At 37.2% G+C, this 16,045-nt stretch overlaps 1 protein-coding gene across 2 annotated transcripts in view; it reads right to left on the bottom strand.

Annotated features, from left to right (window-relative positions):
• Nucleotides 1–15,569, bottom strand: part of SYT6 (synaptotagmin 6) — a gene marked incomplete at both ends in the record, with an annotated part of 170,423 nt that extends 154,854 nt beyond the window's left edge. For both annotated transcript variants that reach the window (XM_083358851.1, XM_083358852.1), the window contains one exon: nt 15,425–15,569. In XM_083358851.1, the coding sequence (XP_083214977.1) occupies nt 15,425–15,569 (145 nt within the window). The remainder of the gene's footprint in view (nt 1–15,424) is intronic.
• Between the last annotated feature and the right edge of the window lie 476 nt (nt 15,570–16,045).

Raw genomic sequence — 16,045 nt, 5'->3', positions numbered from 1 at the left:
AAAGAAGGCTGGCTTTTTAAATAGCCTTCAAGTAATTGGTGAAACATAGACAGGACAAGGAGAGTTGCTTTAGATGAAGTAAATTAATGGATAGTTGAAATATTAGGTTAGATTACACCTTTGATTTATGTAGATAACAGCTGAGAGATTATGACACTTGAGGTCCACCACATCTGGCAAGCAGTAGATCAGGAAAAGCTGCACTTATATATCTTTACATCAAAGCAGCCAACATTTTAAATGTCTGCAGTGCTCAGTCTCCACAATAGATCATTGTATCCAGAAAATAAATGGGCAAAAGTAAGCATTAATTGAGACTTAACTTTTTAAACCTGCAAATTGCCTACATTTGCTTACCTGACAGGCTCTTTCAATATTTGTATTTTTTCATTCCACCTTGTTGAAATCAGTTCCAAAGCATGTGAGAATGTATTAAAAAGAAAACAACCACAATTCACAATGATATTTTAAAATTACAGTGAATAATTCAGTTTTGAAAACTTTTAGAATTACATGTATAAAAGCACGAATTCCTTAAGTCTCTGTCACAGGACAAAAATACCATAGCAGAATTCAAAGGAACAGCAGAATCAGTTGTATATGATTCCAGAATTGGCTGTGTTGCCCAACAGCTACAGCTTTCTACTGAATATTCAGCAGCTATCCCTAGACAATTGTTCCTAACCACTATTGTATATATCAAACTTTTTCATTTTTAGTTTGAAGGAAAATGTAACTGATAAACAATATTCTGCATTTTATAAGAAATTTTTTTTTCTGAATAAGCATAGGTTTATATTTCTTTATATGATTATGGATGGATGGATAGATAGATAGATAGATAGATAGATAGATAGATAGATAGATAGATAGATATTAAGGGAAATTATAATTGTTCAGATTTAAGCCGTAATTTAATTTTTTAAATTAATTTTTATTAGATTTATATACCGCCCTTTCCCGAAGGACTCAGGGCAGTTTACAGGGCATTTTAAAATCACACCAATACAAAATACAAAAGTTAAAAGACAATTAAAAAGATTAAATTATCCCTGAAAATAAAACCCCAGTTAAAATTCTCAGCTTGGGCCAGAGAGCTCAAAAAGCCAAGTCTTCAGGTCCCGGCGGAATGAACGCAGGTCAGGGGCAATCCTGAGCTCCGTGGGCAGCTGGTTCCAGAGGGCAGGCGCACCCACAGAGAAGGCCCTCTCCCTGGGTGTTATCCGCCGGCAATCTTTTACTGGCGGCACCCTGAGAAGACCCTCCCTGTGCGAGCGCACTGGACGAAGGGAACTTGATACTGGCAGCAGGTGTTCCCTCAAATATCCCAGACCCAAGCCATTCAGGGCTTTATAGGTCATCACCAGCAATAACAAGAGTTGTACATCAACTCTTCCTTGATTTGAGTTTCTTTGTTTTTTATACTAGCTTAAATATCATTGTTATCCTGAACAACTAAGAAAATAGAAGCTTTCTGAATTCCTTTCTAGCAATTAATTGATTTTTAGACTTACCCTTCTCTTTCTGCAGAAAAGCATTCTCTGGGGCTTGATTAGGAAACAAAGTAGTCACACAGATTTGAATATTATTTAGACCTATGACGGCATAATACAAGGTATCGGAATGCAAGCTTACAGCTTTTTTACAGGTATGGACCATTATTCTGAACTAGTAATTGGTGCCACATTATCTTAAGTAGTTTTTGAAATACAGCTTTTGCATTAGTCAAGGAGCTAATCCCTTCTGCTACAGACTTGCTGAAATGTTTGTATCAATAACTTTCTTCCACTAAATACCTTAATTCACTAATGGATTTAATTATCTGCTTAGAATAGCTAGCAACAGCTTGGTGCATACCTAATGGAAATGTTGCTGCTGTAGAATCCACTAAAAATACTGCAGCAAACAAAGTACAACAGGCAAATCAAATAAGATCTGCAGTAGCAATTTTCATAGCATTATACATTTCTTTTGTATTTTTTAAAACTGGTGAACTTATGATGAAGCATGATTTTTTAAAAAAAATCACACACACATATCATATCATATCAAATCAGATCTTTATTACAATGGTAGAAATATATTTTTATAAGACTGTGCATTGCTCTGAATAGGGTTTTTTATAGCAGTTTTACATTTCAGGTGATGCTAGAAGTAACCTAGAAGGTCTGGATTACGGGGGTGGGGGGGCATTTTTTGTTTTATTATGAATTTTTGCTTTGCCAGATTCTAAACATATCCTTAAGTTAACTCTATTGCATTCTCTGCCCCAAATTTGTGCCCAGTAATTTAATGCATACTCTATATCACAGCGTCAGAAAATCCAAATGTACAGGTAATGTTAAAATTGAACCACTTGCACTGATACCTCCTGTTCAATTTATTCTTTATTCAGAAACACCAGATCAGCACTTTAAATCACTGTGATGAGTCTGATGAGGCTTATCAATTCCTAAAACAGATAGATCAATATGTTCAGAAACTGAAGAATCTTTTTGATTATCCCTTGGTTAATAGATTTGCCCCAAATATATCAAACTCTGGGAGTGAAATGGCCCAATACCTATTGTTATTAGAGATGGAGTCAATCTTATCTTATCTTCACTCCAATAGGTAGTCCATTAGGCAGAGACCTGATAGAGGCTGCTGCCCTATTTGAGCATTAACTCTTTTTAAAGAAAACTTACAGTGGAAAGTTTATTATTGGCTGGAAACTTTGCAAGATTCCATGAAGTAGTGAAGTCTGACTCATTTTACTCACAAACTGACTGTTATCTGAATTACTGACAAATTGCTATGTGTGAACTTAAACAAACCCAACTGCTTCAATTTCCACTGCAAATTGTAAACTGCACAATTGCTCAACAAAGCAGGAATACATAGCAAATTGATTTTTTAAAATGTGCAGGTAAGAGATCATGACTGTCTTAAAACTTGTCTAATAGAATTGCCAGCTCATAAAAAAAAAGATGAGAGAAGGGAAGGATATTACACTGAAGCCATTATTTTTCAGCCATGGATCTAATAATACATTTTCTATCCTTTCTTCTGTAAAATGGGAATACTTTGCATGAAGGTTGGATGGTGGGAAAAGCAATAGGGATGCTTAGATTTTTCAGATGCTATTTATCTGGGTATATACATGTATTTATACTTAGGCTTTATGCTATCAGATTTACGTGACATAGGTTAGCTTATGGGTGTAATGCATTTTAATGGGAAAAGCAAAATAAATAAATAGTAATAGTGCTAGCAACTTTATTATGCACAAATAATACCAAAAGCAGTAGAAGCAGTTAATATTATTAACAATATTCTTAAACACTGTTACAAGTATTCCTTCTGATCTGCCAGTAGCTGGTATGCTTTGAAAAGCAAAGAAAAAAGTATGTATTTTTAGAAAATCAGTTATTTTAAATATTACACTACACTTATAAAGAGACCAAAGATGAATAAGCATCTGTTCTCATATCTCAAATACCTTTCCCTACATGAATGAAAAAATGCCATCTAACACAAGTAAATACTGTTGTTTCCATTAAATGGCATAATTAAGCACATCATGCTGATAACTGATCACCAGGATGCATCTCCCATTTGTCTTTTTGGCAGCCTGACATCAGAGGTGTCTTGTTATTTCTGAAAGAGGCATCTTGGCAAGCCATGCTTGTTACATCCTAGTGTTTTTGGTCTCTCAATTATATGTCAGTGGATGCCATAAGTTAGCAGTATGCATTTAGCTCAGCACTTCTTGCTGTAACATTCCCTTTGCTTTTTGTATTTTAACAAATGGTAGACAATCTCTTCACCTGCATTGCAGCAAAAGCATTTTAACATGTTTTGCTCTTATCTTATCCTTAAATGGAATGATTCAAGTAACTAGTTTCCAGTGTGTGATCCCTGGCATCACTTCATCTTCTGACTTGCTCTTAGAACAGGGTTAGCAGGAGGAGACTCAAGATGGTGGCTAAAAGTGCATCAGCCTTTTTTAGTGTTCCATGTATGACATGTGTAAAAAAAGGAGTGGGACTTTTGTTGTGTAGCAGGTTCTTTGGCGCAGGAATGAAGATGAGGTAACAGTACAGGGAAACTCATAGTTTATTTCTTGCAGAATCTGTACTGAGGAAATGGCTGCAACTAGCCGCAATATATAGTCTAGCCCCTAGGCGGCAGCCAATAGGTTTGAAGCAACTATTGCCGCCTAGGGATAGCCAATAGTAGCACTGGAGACTTGTAGTCTGGGTTGCTGGAGAGCCATTAGCTGCTCCAGCAACCCACGTGGTATCACTAATGAGCCCAGTACATAACACCTTGATTACATAGTCACAGTATGTCGTAGTCATGTCTTCACATTTTGAACCTTCAAGTGGAAACTCTCCAGAGTTATAATCTTTTAAGCTTCAGTGTCACACTTGGCCTTTGAGTGTTTCTTTCCCATATCTGAGAGCGAGGGGGGGGGAACAAAGAAATGGATGGTGCCAGATCAACATTAAAATTTAAACAAATTGAATATGAATTTAAGGGATTAAGGAGAGTTACAGCAATTATTTCCCATGTGCTACTTGGCAGCAACATTTGGAGAAGCTCTAGAAACCATAGCCAATGCTTGGAAGTCTATTAAGCTCTTGAATACATGGTACTGAAATAGCCTTTTGTATTTTTCTCCACTATCTATGATATAGCATCAGGCAACACACTCCTGAAAGCTGCTCGGTCAGGGAGGTGGGATATCGAAAAAGATGGTGGTCATTTGTCTGAAATGGTATAGGGTTTCCTGCCTGAGCAGTGGGTTGGACTAGATGACCTCCAAGATCCCTTCCATATTATTATTATTATTATTATTATTATTATTATTATTATTATTATTATTATTATTATTATTCAACAGAGGTTGAAAAAAGGAGGAGTAGCATCAATCACAGTCTCACTAACCTGTGCAAGCCTTTTGTTTAGTCATTTTTTTCTGTTTATGGCCTACATTTGCCTGCTCACAATCCTGTATCCACCAATTTCTCCTGACCTATCTGTACTATGTATTCTATAGGGTTTCTAATACTAGCATCTCTAAAGATCATCTATTTATGGCAGTTGCACTTCGTGTCTGTTCGCTTGCAAGTCTGATATCATCCTAATATTGGACAATCTAGTCCTAAAGATGTAAATTTATAAATCTATAAATTCTCTTTCACTTATGTTTTTAATATATTTATCACATACTGTATAGAAATTCACATAACAGAAATCTCAAGATTAATAAATATAAAAAATGAATAACCTAAGAAAATAGAAGTGAATAGGCAATAATCTTTTTAATCTCAATGGATAAAAACAAAAGGAGAATGAAAATGGTTAAGCAAACACAATAACTGAGTAGGGAGATAACTAAGGAATTCAATCTTTGTGAATCTTGGCATAGAATGAATTGATTTCTTATTAATATGTAAATTATGGCTATTCTCTTAATTTTGCTGTTATCCAAATATTACAATTGCCATGGCTTTAAATTTGCAAGTGTTTTAGAAATATTTATTTACATGGTAAAATCATATTTAAATATTGATTTTAAGATTATTTTTCCCCAAATTATTTGACAACGAAAGATCAACTTTTGTATTAAAAATGAGAGAATGAGAGAGAAATATCTGAAACTTGTTATAGTAGAAGCAGAAAGATGGCTAGAGTCATATTACAATTTTTAGTGCTGCACCAAAGATTCTTATTTGCATTTTTAAAAAAACACTACGTTTTGTCAAATTTGTGGTACTTCTTTTTGAAAATAGATTGCATGTTGAAAACAGCAATTTGATACAACAGGGAGGAGGAGGAGGAGGAGGAGGAGGAGGAGGAGGAGGAGGAGGAGGAGGAGGAGAGTGTCATTTAATAACCATACATTCACCAACACAACCATAGATCCATACCGCCCCTTCCAGGGACCTGAGACCAACCTTCAGTCACCTAAGCCTAGCTTTCATCCTTTCTTGTGTAGAACATTTTACCATATTTCAAACTTTCTGAGTTGTTCTGCTCTAGTTTGCTTCACTTTCTGCTTTATTACGCTGGCAGCCAATGCAAACTTATGACTGAATGCCTGCCAGCTGTTCTACATGGTAAATTGCTGGTAGAAAATATGCGATGTGCAGGCTCAGATAACATAGGAAAGCATTAGACCTTCATGGAAGGAAGCCTCTTATCATCACAGCAAAAGTGCCAAGAAATTTCCATTGATTGCATTTGGCTCATTATACAAATATTCTCATTCTGCCCTGCTAGCTCAGTTGTGTAGCCAGGCGTTCTAAGATCATCAATATTCACCTGTGGGAGTCTCCCTGTGTTCTACTTAGCCTGGGGCCAGATTATCAGCAACTGGAAAGAAGAAAATAGGCTAGCTGAGTTATCCAACTGTATGTATCAACCTTTTTAGTTCAATGGCCCCTGGAGACTCAAGTGTATTTTCACTTCTGTTCAAAAGGATGCAAAGGTTTTCCCACTCTGTAGACTGTGCATCAGAACATTTGATAAGGCAGGAACTATATATTTTAGATAAGAAAGTCATCTTATAATACCTACAAGTTTGTTTCTAATGGAAACCCCTGCTAGGAAATCAGAAATTATAATACCTGATTCAATCCCAGCTTTATATATTTGAGGATAACTAATAGACATCTTTACAGAATATGAACTTAGATACTTTTTACAAATAACTTCAAAAGTATGTATTACTAAGCTTATAATGAACATTTCAGTAACTTTTAAAATATTTATATACAATATGTTTATAGTAGGTTAGTAGAGTAATATTTAGCAAGTTGAAACTCCTATCTCAACTGATATCTTATAAACATAAAATAATAAAGGAATAATTGGAGGGAAATAAATTAATTTTATTTGTAGTCCATCTATAAAAATATTTCAACGAAGGATTGAACCTCATTTTATTTTTTGGAAACAGCCTGATAGTAGTGATAGTAGCGACCATTATAAACGGTCACTTAGCGACCATTTAAAGTTACAATCGTCCTCCTCAGGGCTACTTAAGATATGGATTTGCAATCTCATGATCACATTTTGGGTGCTCAGCAACTGACCTGCATTTACAGCTGTTTGCAGCATCCCAGCGTCACATGATTGCAATTTACATTTTTGTTTTTTGCCCCAAACTGGCTTTTGTTTCTGGTTTCTGACAAAAAAAAACCCTCTTGCAGACAATGGACTCACTTAACAACCACTGCAATAAAGATCATAATATTGTATGTTGTCATATTTTGACCTGCTTAAAATTTGACTTGTATACACTACAGTATGTTTTATAGATGAAATAAATATATTTTAAAAGTACAATGATCAGCTGTGGGAGAAAATAGTTGTTACCCAAATACATCTGATGTTTTCATTTAGGTGTGGATTTAAAGGAATGGGAATAAGGGGCTTGATTTTCTTTCAGTGAAAACAGAGGAAGTTTCCAATTTATGCTGGAGATAGATGTTCCAGAGTATAGAAGAGAACTCTATCTACTAAGGATTAATGAAGAAACAGCCGTGTTTGTTTTTATGATGAAAACCTTTAGTAGTGTTGAAACATCGCTGAAAAGCAATTAGGGAGAAGTGGAATTAAATTTATATTAAGGGCTCCCTTTCCAGTCCTGCTAGGTTGTCTCATTTTGGCGACAGTACAAGGTGGTCATCAGCTTACAACCATTCACCATAAGCCCTGGTGGTGCAGTGGTTAGAATGCAGTATTGCAGGCTACTTCTGCTGACTGCCGGCCACCAGTAGTTCGATTCTCATGGGCTCAAAGTTGACCCATCCTTCTGAGGTTGGTAAAATGACAACTCAGATTGTTGGGGACCATATGCTGACTCTGTAAACTGTTTAGAGAGGGCTGTAAAGCTCTGTGAAGCAGTATATAAGTCTAAGTGCTATTGCTATTCATTTAGTGACCATTTGAAGTCACAAAAAAGTGACGTATGACCATTTTTCAGTATCCCCATGGACACGTGATCAAAATTCAGGAGCTTAGCAACTGGTGTGTGTTTATGACCATTTGATTGTTGTCCTGCAGTCACATGATCACCATTTGTAACCTTCCTAAGCGGCTTCTGATAAGCAATGTCAATAGAGGAAACCAGATTCGCTTAACAACTGCATGATTCATTTTAAAACTCCACTGATTTGCTTAACAACTGTGGCTAAAAAGGTTGTAAAATGAGGTGCAACTCATTTAACAACTGCATGGCTTAGAAAGGGAAATTTGGGGCTCAGTTGTGGTGTAAGTCAAGATTACCTGTAGCGGGAAGGATTCTAGGAAATACTTAGGCAGTGTATCCCAAGAATTAATATTCCTAGCAAAGTCACCCAAGCCACAAAGATCATCCCAAGTGACCCAGTTAAAGCAAGGAAGCACCTATGTCAGGCAGCAACGATATAAAAAGATGTAACTTTAGTGATAATAACAAAAACAGCATTTTGTACTGGCTGAAAAAAGGTAATGATAAACCATTCCTGTATTTTACTAAGAAAAGCATAGAGATAAACAATGTAAAGTGACAGAGGACATAATGCCAGATGATGGCACTCTCTGATCAGATGGCATTCAATGTGCTATTGAGGAAGAAATCAGGATCTTTCTGAGTACAGCAGAAATGGTGTTTATGAATAGCTAGATTAAAGATATTGGGATATGTGTTGCTGATGTTGCTGTGCAGGAAAAGAAAATTTGAAGCTACAAAGCTGGAATTGCGTGGGAACATGAAATAAAAGAAGCATGAACCTGGGGAGATTCAACATAGTGAAAAGTACAATAAATCTACTATACTTTGAGACCTCAGGCTTCACGAAATTGAAATAGACGAATTAGACAATTTCATTCAGAAGATTACATGGATGGCTACTCAGAACATGAGTAATAAAGAGTATGAAAATAAAAAACAAAGAAGGAACAGCTTTGCTTTCATAGTCAGGAAGGATGCAGCAATGACAGTACTTATGTACAGTACAATCACTACCTGAATAATTTTAATAAGTCTTCACAATCATGAAGTCTTTAATATGACAATTTTTCAAGTTTACACGCCAACTACTTATGCAGAAGATGAGGGGGCTGCCAATTTTTATGGTCAAGCTCAATCTGCAGTTGACAGAACCTGCACCAAAATGCTACTTGTGATTAAAGATTGGAATGCCAAGGTTGGAAATATTAAGAATGAGTAGATACAGTCCATAATTGAACTGTATGGACTAGGAAGCAAAAATTCATCAGGAGAAGGACATCAGTTTTTGCCAGTCCAGTGTCTTTTCACTGCCAACAAAGTATTCAAACAACAAAACCAATATCTATACACATCAATGACTCCTGAAATGGAATATGCAGGAATCAAATTGATTAAATTATTGTATAAGGAGGTGGAAGAATTTGGATATAACAGCAAAGATATGAGTAAGGATTGACTGTAGAATAGATTACAAACTGTTCGTATGTGAGACAACTCAAGCTAAAGCAGAAGAACAAAGTTAACCAGTTTCCACAGTATGATCATGAGCGTATGCCCACCATTTTCAAGGAGAATACCAGAAATCATTTTGAATTCCTTAACAGGGAACTAGGATAACTTGGAATGAAATCAGAAAAGTGTTAAGCATTAATGTGAAAAGATATTAAAGGTAAAGGTAAAGGTTCCCCCGCACATGTGTGCTAGTCGTTTCTGACTCTAGGGGCCGGTGCTCATGTCTGTTTCAAAGCCGAAGAGCCAGCGCTTGTCCGAGGACGTCTCCGTGGTCATGTGGCCGGCATGACTAGACGCCAAAGGCGCATGGAACGCTGTTACCTTCCCACGGGAGTGGTCCCTATTTTTCTACTTTCATTTTTACGTGCTTTCCAACTGCTAGGTTGGCAAAAGCTGGGACGAGTAACAGGCACTCACTCTGTTACGCGGCACTCGGGATTCGACCCGCCAAACTGCCGACCTTCTGATCGACAAGCTCAGCATCCTAACCCACTGAGCCACCGCATCCCTATGAAAAGATATTACCAAATTAAAAAAAAAGATATTACCAAACCAAAAAAACCAAACAAACAGATTAAAACAAACTGGATGACAGAACAAGTAATAAATTGCACAAAAAAGGAAGAAAATGCAAGATCAAGAAAGACAATGGTATAAGCAAGTTTAATAAAGAATTTCAGAGAGCTGTTAGAAGAGACAAAAACCGGTACAGTATTAAAATGACACTTGTGAAGACATCAGTGATTAAAACAGACATGGAAGAACAAGGAAAGTCTTTCGAAAGATTTCCAAATTAAAAAAAAGATTCTAATTTTGAATTAGCATGTTAAACAAGTACAGTATTTATGCCAAGAAAAAAAGACGGAAAGAGGCTATTGAAATTCTGCACAATAGAGATATTACAAGATATTCCCATTTACAATAGAAGATAAAGTTAGATCAACATTGTGGTCATTACCAAATTGGAAGCTACAGGAAGTGATGGAATATCCATAGAAAGGTAAGCAATAGAAGAAGAAACAGTAAAGGTTGCAGCCAAACTATGGCAACAAATCTGGAAAGCATTACAATGGCCAATAGACTGGAAGAGGCAATTTGAATGCTTATATTAAAGAAAGGAAAATCAACAGAATGTGCAAACTGTTGTACAATATCCTTGATTTTGCACACTAACAAAATACACCTTAAGAGCACCCAATGCAGATTAGAATCCGACATGGAAAAGGAGATGTCAAATGTCTATGGAGATTCTCAATCATCCAGGTCATTGAAATTGATATTGGAAAATGTGGAGGACAAAGCAGCATTATCACTAATGCATACTGGTTAAGAAAGCCAAAGAACACCCAAAAGAAATCAATTTGCGCTACATTGATCATAGAAAAGTCTTTGATTATGTCAACCATATCAAGCTGAGGAATGTGCTTAGGAAAATAGAAATCCCAGAACATCTTATTGTCCTTATTCAAAAGCTATACATAAAATGGAAAACCACAGTTTGGATGGAACATGGTGAAAGTGATTGGCTCTAAGTTGGCAAAGGAATGAGACAAACTGTACACTTTCTCCTTTTCTATTCAGTTTATATGCTGAATATATAACAAGGATTGGAAGATGGATGTAATTTTAATGGATGAGAGAGTAATAACTTCAATATTATTGCTTTTAATTGTTGATCCCTACTTATTTATTTCCAGTTCCGTCCAGTTCAACCCAGCATGGCGGGTCTGGGTTCTGTCAATTAAAGAATGTCATAATCATAATAGTAAAGTTGGAAGGGACCTTAGAGGTCATCTAGTCCTGCTCAGGCAGGAAACCCTATACCATTTCAGACAAATGGCTGTCCAGTCTCTTCTTAAAAACTTCCTGTGTTGGAGCAGTCACAGCTTCTGGAGGCAGGTTGTTCCACTGGTTAATTGTTCTAACTGTCAGGAAGTTTCTCCTTTGTTCTAGGTTGCTTCTCTCCTGGATTGGTTTCCATCTGTTGCTTGTTGTCCTGTCTTTGGGCTCCTTGGAGAACAGCTTGACTCCTTCTTCTTTGTGGCATCCCCTGAGATATTGGAACACTGCTGTCATGTCACCCCAACAGCCATTCCTTATATGCTTTAGCCTCCAGACCTCTAATCATCTTTCTTGCTCTTCTCTGTACTCTTTCCAGAGTCTCAACATCTTTTCTACATCGTGGTGACCAAAATTGGATGCAGTATTCCAAGTGTGGCCTTACCAAGGCATTGTAAAGTGGTATTAATACTTCACGTGATCTTGATTCTATCCCTCTGTTAATGCAGTCTAGCACTGTGTTGGCTTTTTTGGCAGCTGCAGCACACTGCTGGCTCATATTGAAGTGATTGTCCACTAGGGCTCCGACATCCCTCTTACAGTTACTACTATTGAGCAAGGTACCCTATACTATACCTGTACATTTGGTTTTTCTTGCCTAAATGTAGAACCTTACTTTTTTCACCACTGAATTTCATTTTTTTTAAATAGCACCCAGTGTTCAAGTCTGTCCAGATCCTCCTGTATCTTAAGCCTGTCTTCTGGAGTGTTGGCTATTCCTGCCAGCTTGGTGTCATCTGCAAATTTGATGAGTTCCCCATCTATTCCCTCATCCAAATTGTTGATGAAGATGTTGAAGAGCACTGGGCCCAGAACAGAGACCTGGGGCACCCCACTACACACTTCCCTCCATGTAGATACGGTTCCATTGAGGACATCTTGTGCAACTCACACTTACTCTGTTAGAATTCCTGCCCAGGTTTTTTTCTATTAGTTGGTGTTTTTGTTGATTTATTTATTTTTGAATTGCTCATCTCCTTCAGAGTTTCAAGTCATCCAGAGTCATTTAGGAGTCAGGGGTCCTAAAAATAAATTTTAAAATAAATATTTCTTTGAGCCATATAATTCCTGCTTCTTTTTATTATAGTCCATCACACAGTCAGACAGATGTTCAGACTGGCTTTGGCATTTTTGTCCACCTATCAAGTCCTTTCCAAGGACCTAGGATACACAGATCCTAATATGTTTGATGGTATCATAGATATCATCGCAGAAAGTAAGGTGTTCCCATTAAAGCTGTTTTTTTGCAATTGACTGATGGTGAATTTTTCAAGGCCAATGGTGTTCAAGTGATGCTCCAGTTGTTTTGGGATTGCACCCAAGGCATCTATTACTATTGTACTACCTTTGCTTTCTTTTGTCACAGTTGCTCTGTTTCTATTTGCAGGTCTTTGTATTTTGTTATCTTCTCTAGTTCTTTCTTTCTGTTCTGCTGTCTCCAGGTACTGCCGTGCCCACAATCCAAACTTTTTGTTTTTTTATTGACAATTCTTAAGTCTGGGATGTTATTATGTATTTGAATTCTAAAGTCAGTTATTATTCTCATTATTTATAGTGCTGGGCAGGGTATACTGAATACTGAAACATAGAGCATAAAGAGTTTAAACTTTAAGTCTCTCTGATTCAGTCAATGGTCTTAATCCCTAGCACTATGCATATAGCATAAAATATTTGGGACCTTAGTATCTCTGGAGATTAGGCTTATACCCTTTCAACAATCCAGGCACCAGAGAATATTGCTGCATTTCAGGTAAGGTTTGAATGAAGGCAAGGAATTGAGGCAAATTCTGTTGGAAGGAGTTCATAAACTTACAGACATGTAAAAAAGAACAGAAACCTTATCATTCTCCAATGATGCCCCTGGGGATATAGCAGAGATACTGAACTGGACTCTAAAAATATGAGGTAATTTGTTATGCAAATCCCAGATTTCTCCAAGGAAAGTAAATTATTTTTAAGATTCTGTGACGGTCTCCATACCACCCAGTTTTCACAAGTTTCATTCTCAGATAAATTATACATGACACAAACATTTTTTCAAAGCAGAACTGACTCCTCTCCAACTTATTGAGACTTCTATCCCTTCTATATTCTGCAATAACACAGATTTGATATTTATGTTTATGAGCGCTAGGCAAATTCATCTTGGTTCAGTTTATAATTCTTTGGGATATAAAGGACTCTTCTCCAGAATATACTACGGAAGTGGTATAGACTCATTGCACGGAAGAGGTACCAGTATTCAAGGACAGGTTGATATCCCTAGAAATCATCATTAAAATCAAAGTGGTTTGTGATATGTTGAGAACAGCAGAATGAATGCTTGCTATACAGCAAAAACTAACTCCAGTATAAACCTCAGCAATCTATTATTCCTGCTGAAATCACACATCTATCCTATCCTATCAAGCAATTGGCCTGAGATTATGTTGAAAAGATGGGATTAGGTGAGCAGTTCTGAAATAAAAAGTTTATGAACTTTTTCTAGAAAATCTTTTGTGTGGAAAATTTGTTCAAAAAACACTTGTCACAGAAATGTCTTTTATTTTATACCGTGGCATGAGTGTTTTGAATGCCAAATTCACATTTGTTATTACTTTACATAGTATGATGCAGAAAAAAACTAGTATCAGTGAACTACAAATCTATCACTAGAGAGTAAAATATAGCTAAAGTGATCCTGAATACCTGGAGCCTGAAAAGGTTGTGAGCACCCCTGTCTTAGAAATTAATCTTCACTCCTGAAAGCATAGGAGCTCAGTGTCTAGTAAAACCTGGAACCAATTTGTTGAGGAAAAATAGAATAAACCATAAAGCAGCATAAAGATTTCCAGTTCATGAAATCAGCCTTGTTGCCCTCCAGTCTATTACAGCTTATTTTGAAGCCAATTTTTCCTAAGGGCACATCAAAGGCAATTTCAACAAGAAATTCTGATTCAGATCTATGTGCCAGTGCTGTGACAACAAATATTTCAACAGGCTAAACCCTTCCAGCTATAGCTGGAAATTGGTACTGAAATTTCATGGGGTAAATGGGCACTAGTAATCACTTTTATATACAATTTTCAAGAAAAGAAAGCAAAATGTTGCTCTTCCAGATGAAGTTAACTGATTCAGACTGTAGTAGTAGTTAGATTCCTTCAGGGAACATCATAAACAGAATCTGCTATGAAGATATTAGCTTTATGGTTTGTCCAAATATTCTAGGAATGAAAAATGTAGCCTATCTACTAAAACATTCTTTAGCTATCATGGCTAATAGCTTTTAATAGATATAGCCTCCTATGTCATTCCATGTACCTTTAAAGCTATCTTAATAAGAAGGTTTCTATATCTGGGGAACAACCATGTTAAGAATACGACAGTCTGGCGTGAGAAGAAAAAGAAAGCCTTTGATTGTTTTAACTTGCCATCATGTTTGGAAAGTCAACTCAGCTCCAATCTCCCAGTTTAAAACTTGGGTGTTAATTGTTTTTAGAAGCAATGCCACAACACCTTCTTCTTAGTTCAATTTAAGGGGTAAATTATTTTTTTCTTATTTAATCACAGATGAGTCTAATCATTGACCGATTATGTTTTTCTGAGATGTACATTTTAAAAATTTACTCTTTTCTTCTCCTTTTTCAACAGGCTAGCGCTATATCAATATCTATTTCCCCATCCTACTCCAGGTTTTTGTTTTAATATTACTTTATTCTTGGCAACAAAGGTCAACGGTGTTTTGCTTGTTTGCTTGTTTGCTTGCTTTTTGTTTGTTATGGTGCAGCTTTGATGCCAGAAAGAGTGTTTATTTCCCCAACATGACCATTTGAATTCCTGCTCATATCACATACTCTCCCTTTCCCCTCCTCTCTTACTTAGAGAACTTGTTTTCAACAGGTCTCTTCCGACTCCCTGGCAATACATCTCTGCAAGAAACAGCATCTGCCTGCTTTTGGAGACAAATGGCTGGTATAAAGGGGTAAACAGGACAGTGGCATAAGGCTCACATTAATTGGGGTGGGGAAGGAAAGCTTCTCCCAGATTGTAACTGAATGCAAGTCAAAGAGATAAAAGTCCTTCCCTGTGGAACAGGGGGTACTGTACCTGGCTCTGGGCCATTCAGATCAGGAAAGAGGAGAAATTCTTTGCAGGTTTCCAGGTCCAGCTGGGGCAGGCTCTTCTGGCGACATAGGTCAGTGACAATTCGTGCAGCCGTCTGACACTGGGTTTCCTGCTTAGCAGCAGTCATTTCCAAACTGCATCTCCCTTTTCCTGCTCCCTGAGTGATTAGCAAAGACGACAGGGGGATGGCAGAATCACAGCAACAGGGTCACATATCCCAGGACGCTACTAGCCTACTGGTGCCATTGCAGTGCCTCCCTATCCAGAGTCAACTCAAGGGATGCTGGTTTGGTCAGTGGCCAGTGATGCTGTCCACTGCCTTCCGACTGTCTCCTTTCATCTGAGAGCTGAGAGCCGTACTTACTGACAAGGCGTGTGCTGTACAAGTAATTCTCCTCCCCAATTCAGTCTGATTTCCTCCCTGCATATTTCAGAGAAGCTTTTTTAACCCCTTTAGTGCTGTGCTTTTCAGGTAGCGGAGGAGGTACTTCCAGGGACCTGATGTAAAAAAAGTGCAGCTCTTTGAGGTGATGGGGAGGGGGGGTTGGCAAAGAAATCTTATAGCACAGCAGAACGGCTTGTCACAATCCTGAGCTGAAGCTG

The sequence above is a fragment of the Vipera ursinii genome (assembly GCF_947247035.1).
Source record: "Vipera ursinii genome assembly, chromosome: 3".
Lineage (NCBI taxonomy): Eukaryota > Metazoa > Chordata > Lepidosauria > Squamata > Viperidae > Vipera > Vipera ursinii.
Note: the sequence above shows the minus strand (reverse complement) of the source record. Positions and strands in the feature narration are given on the sequence as shown.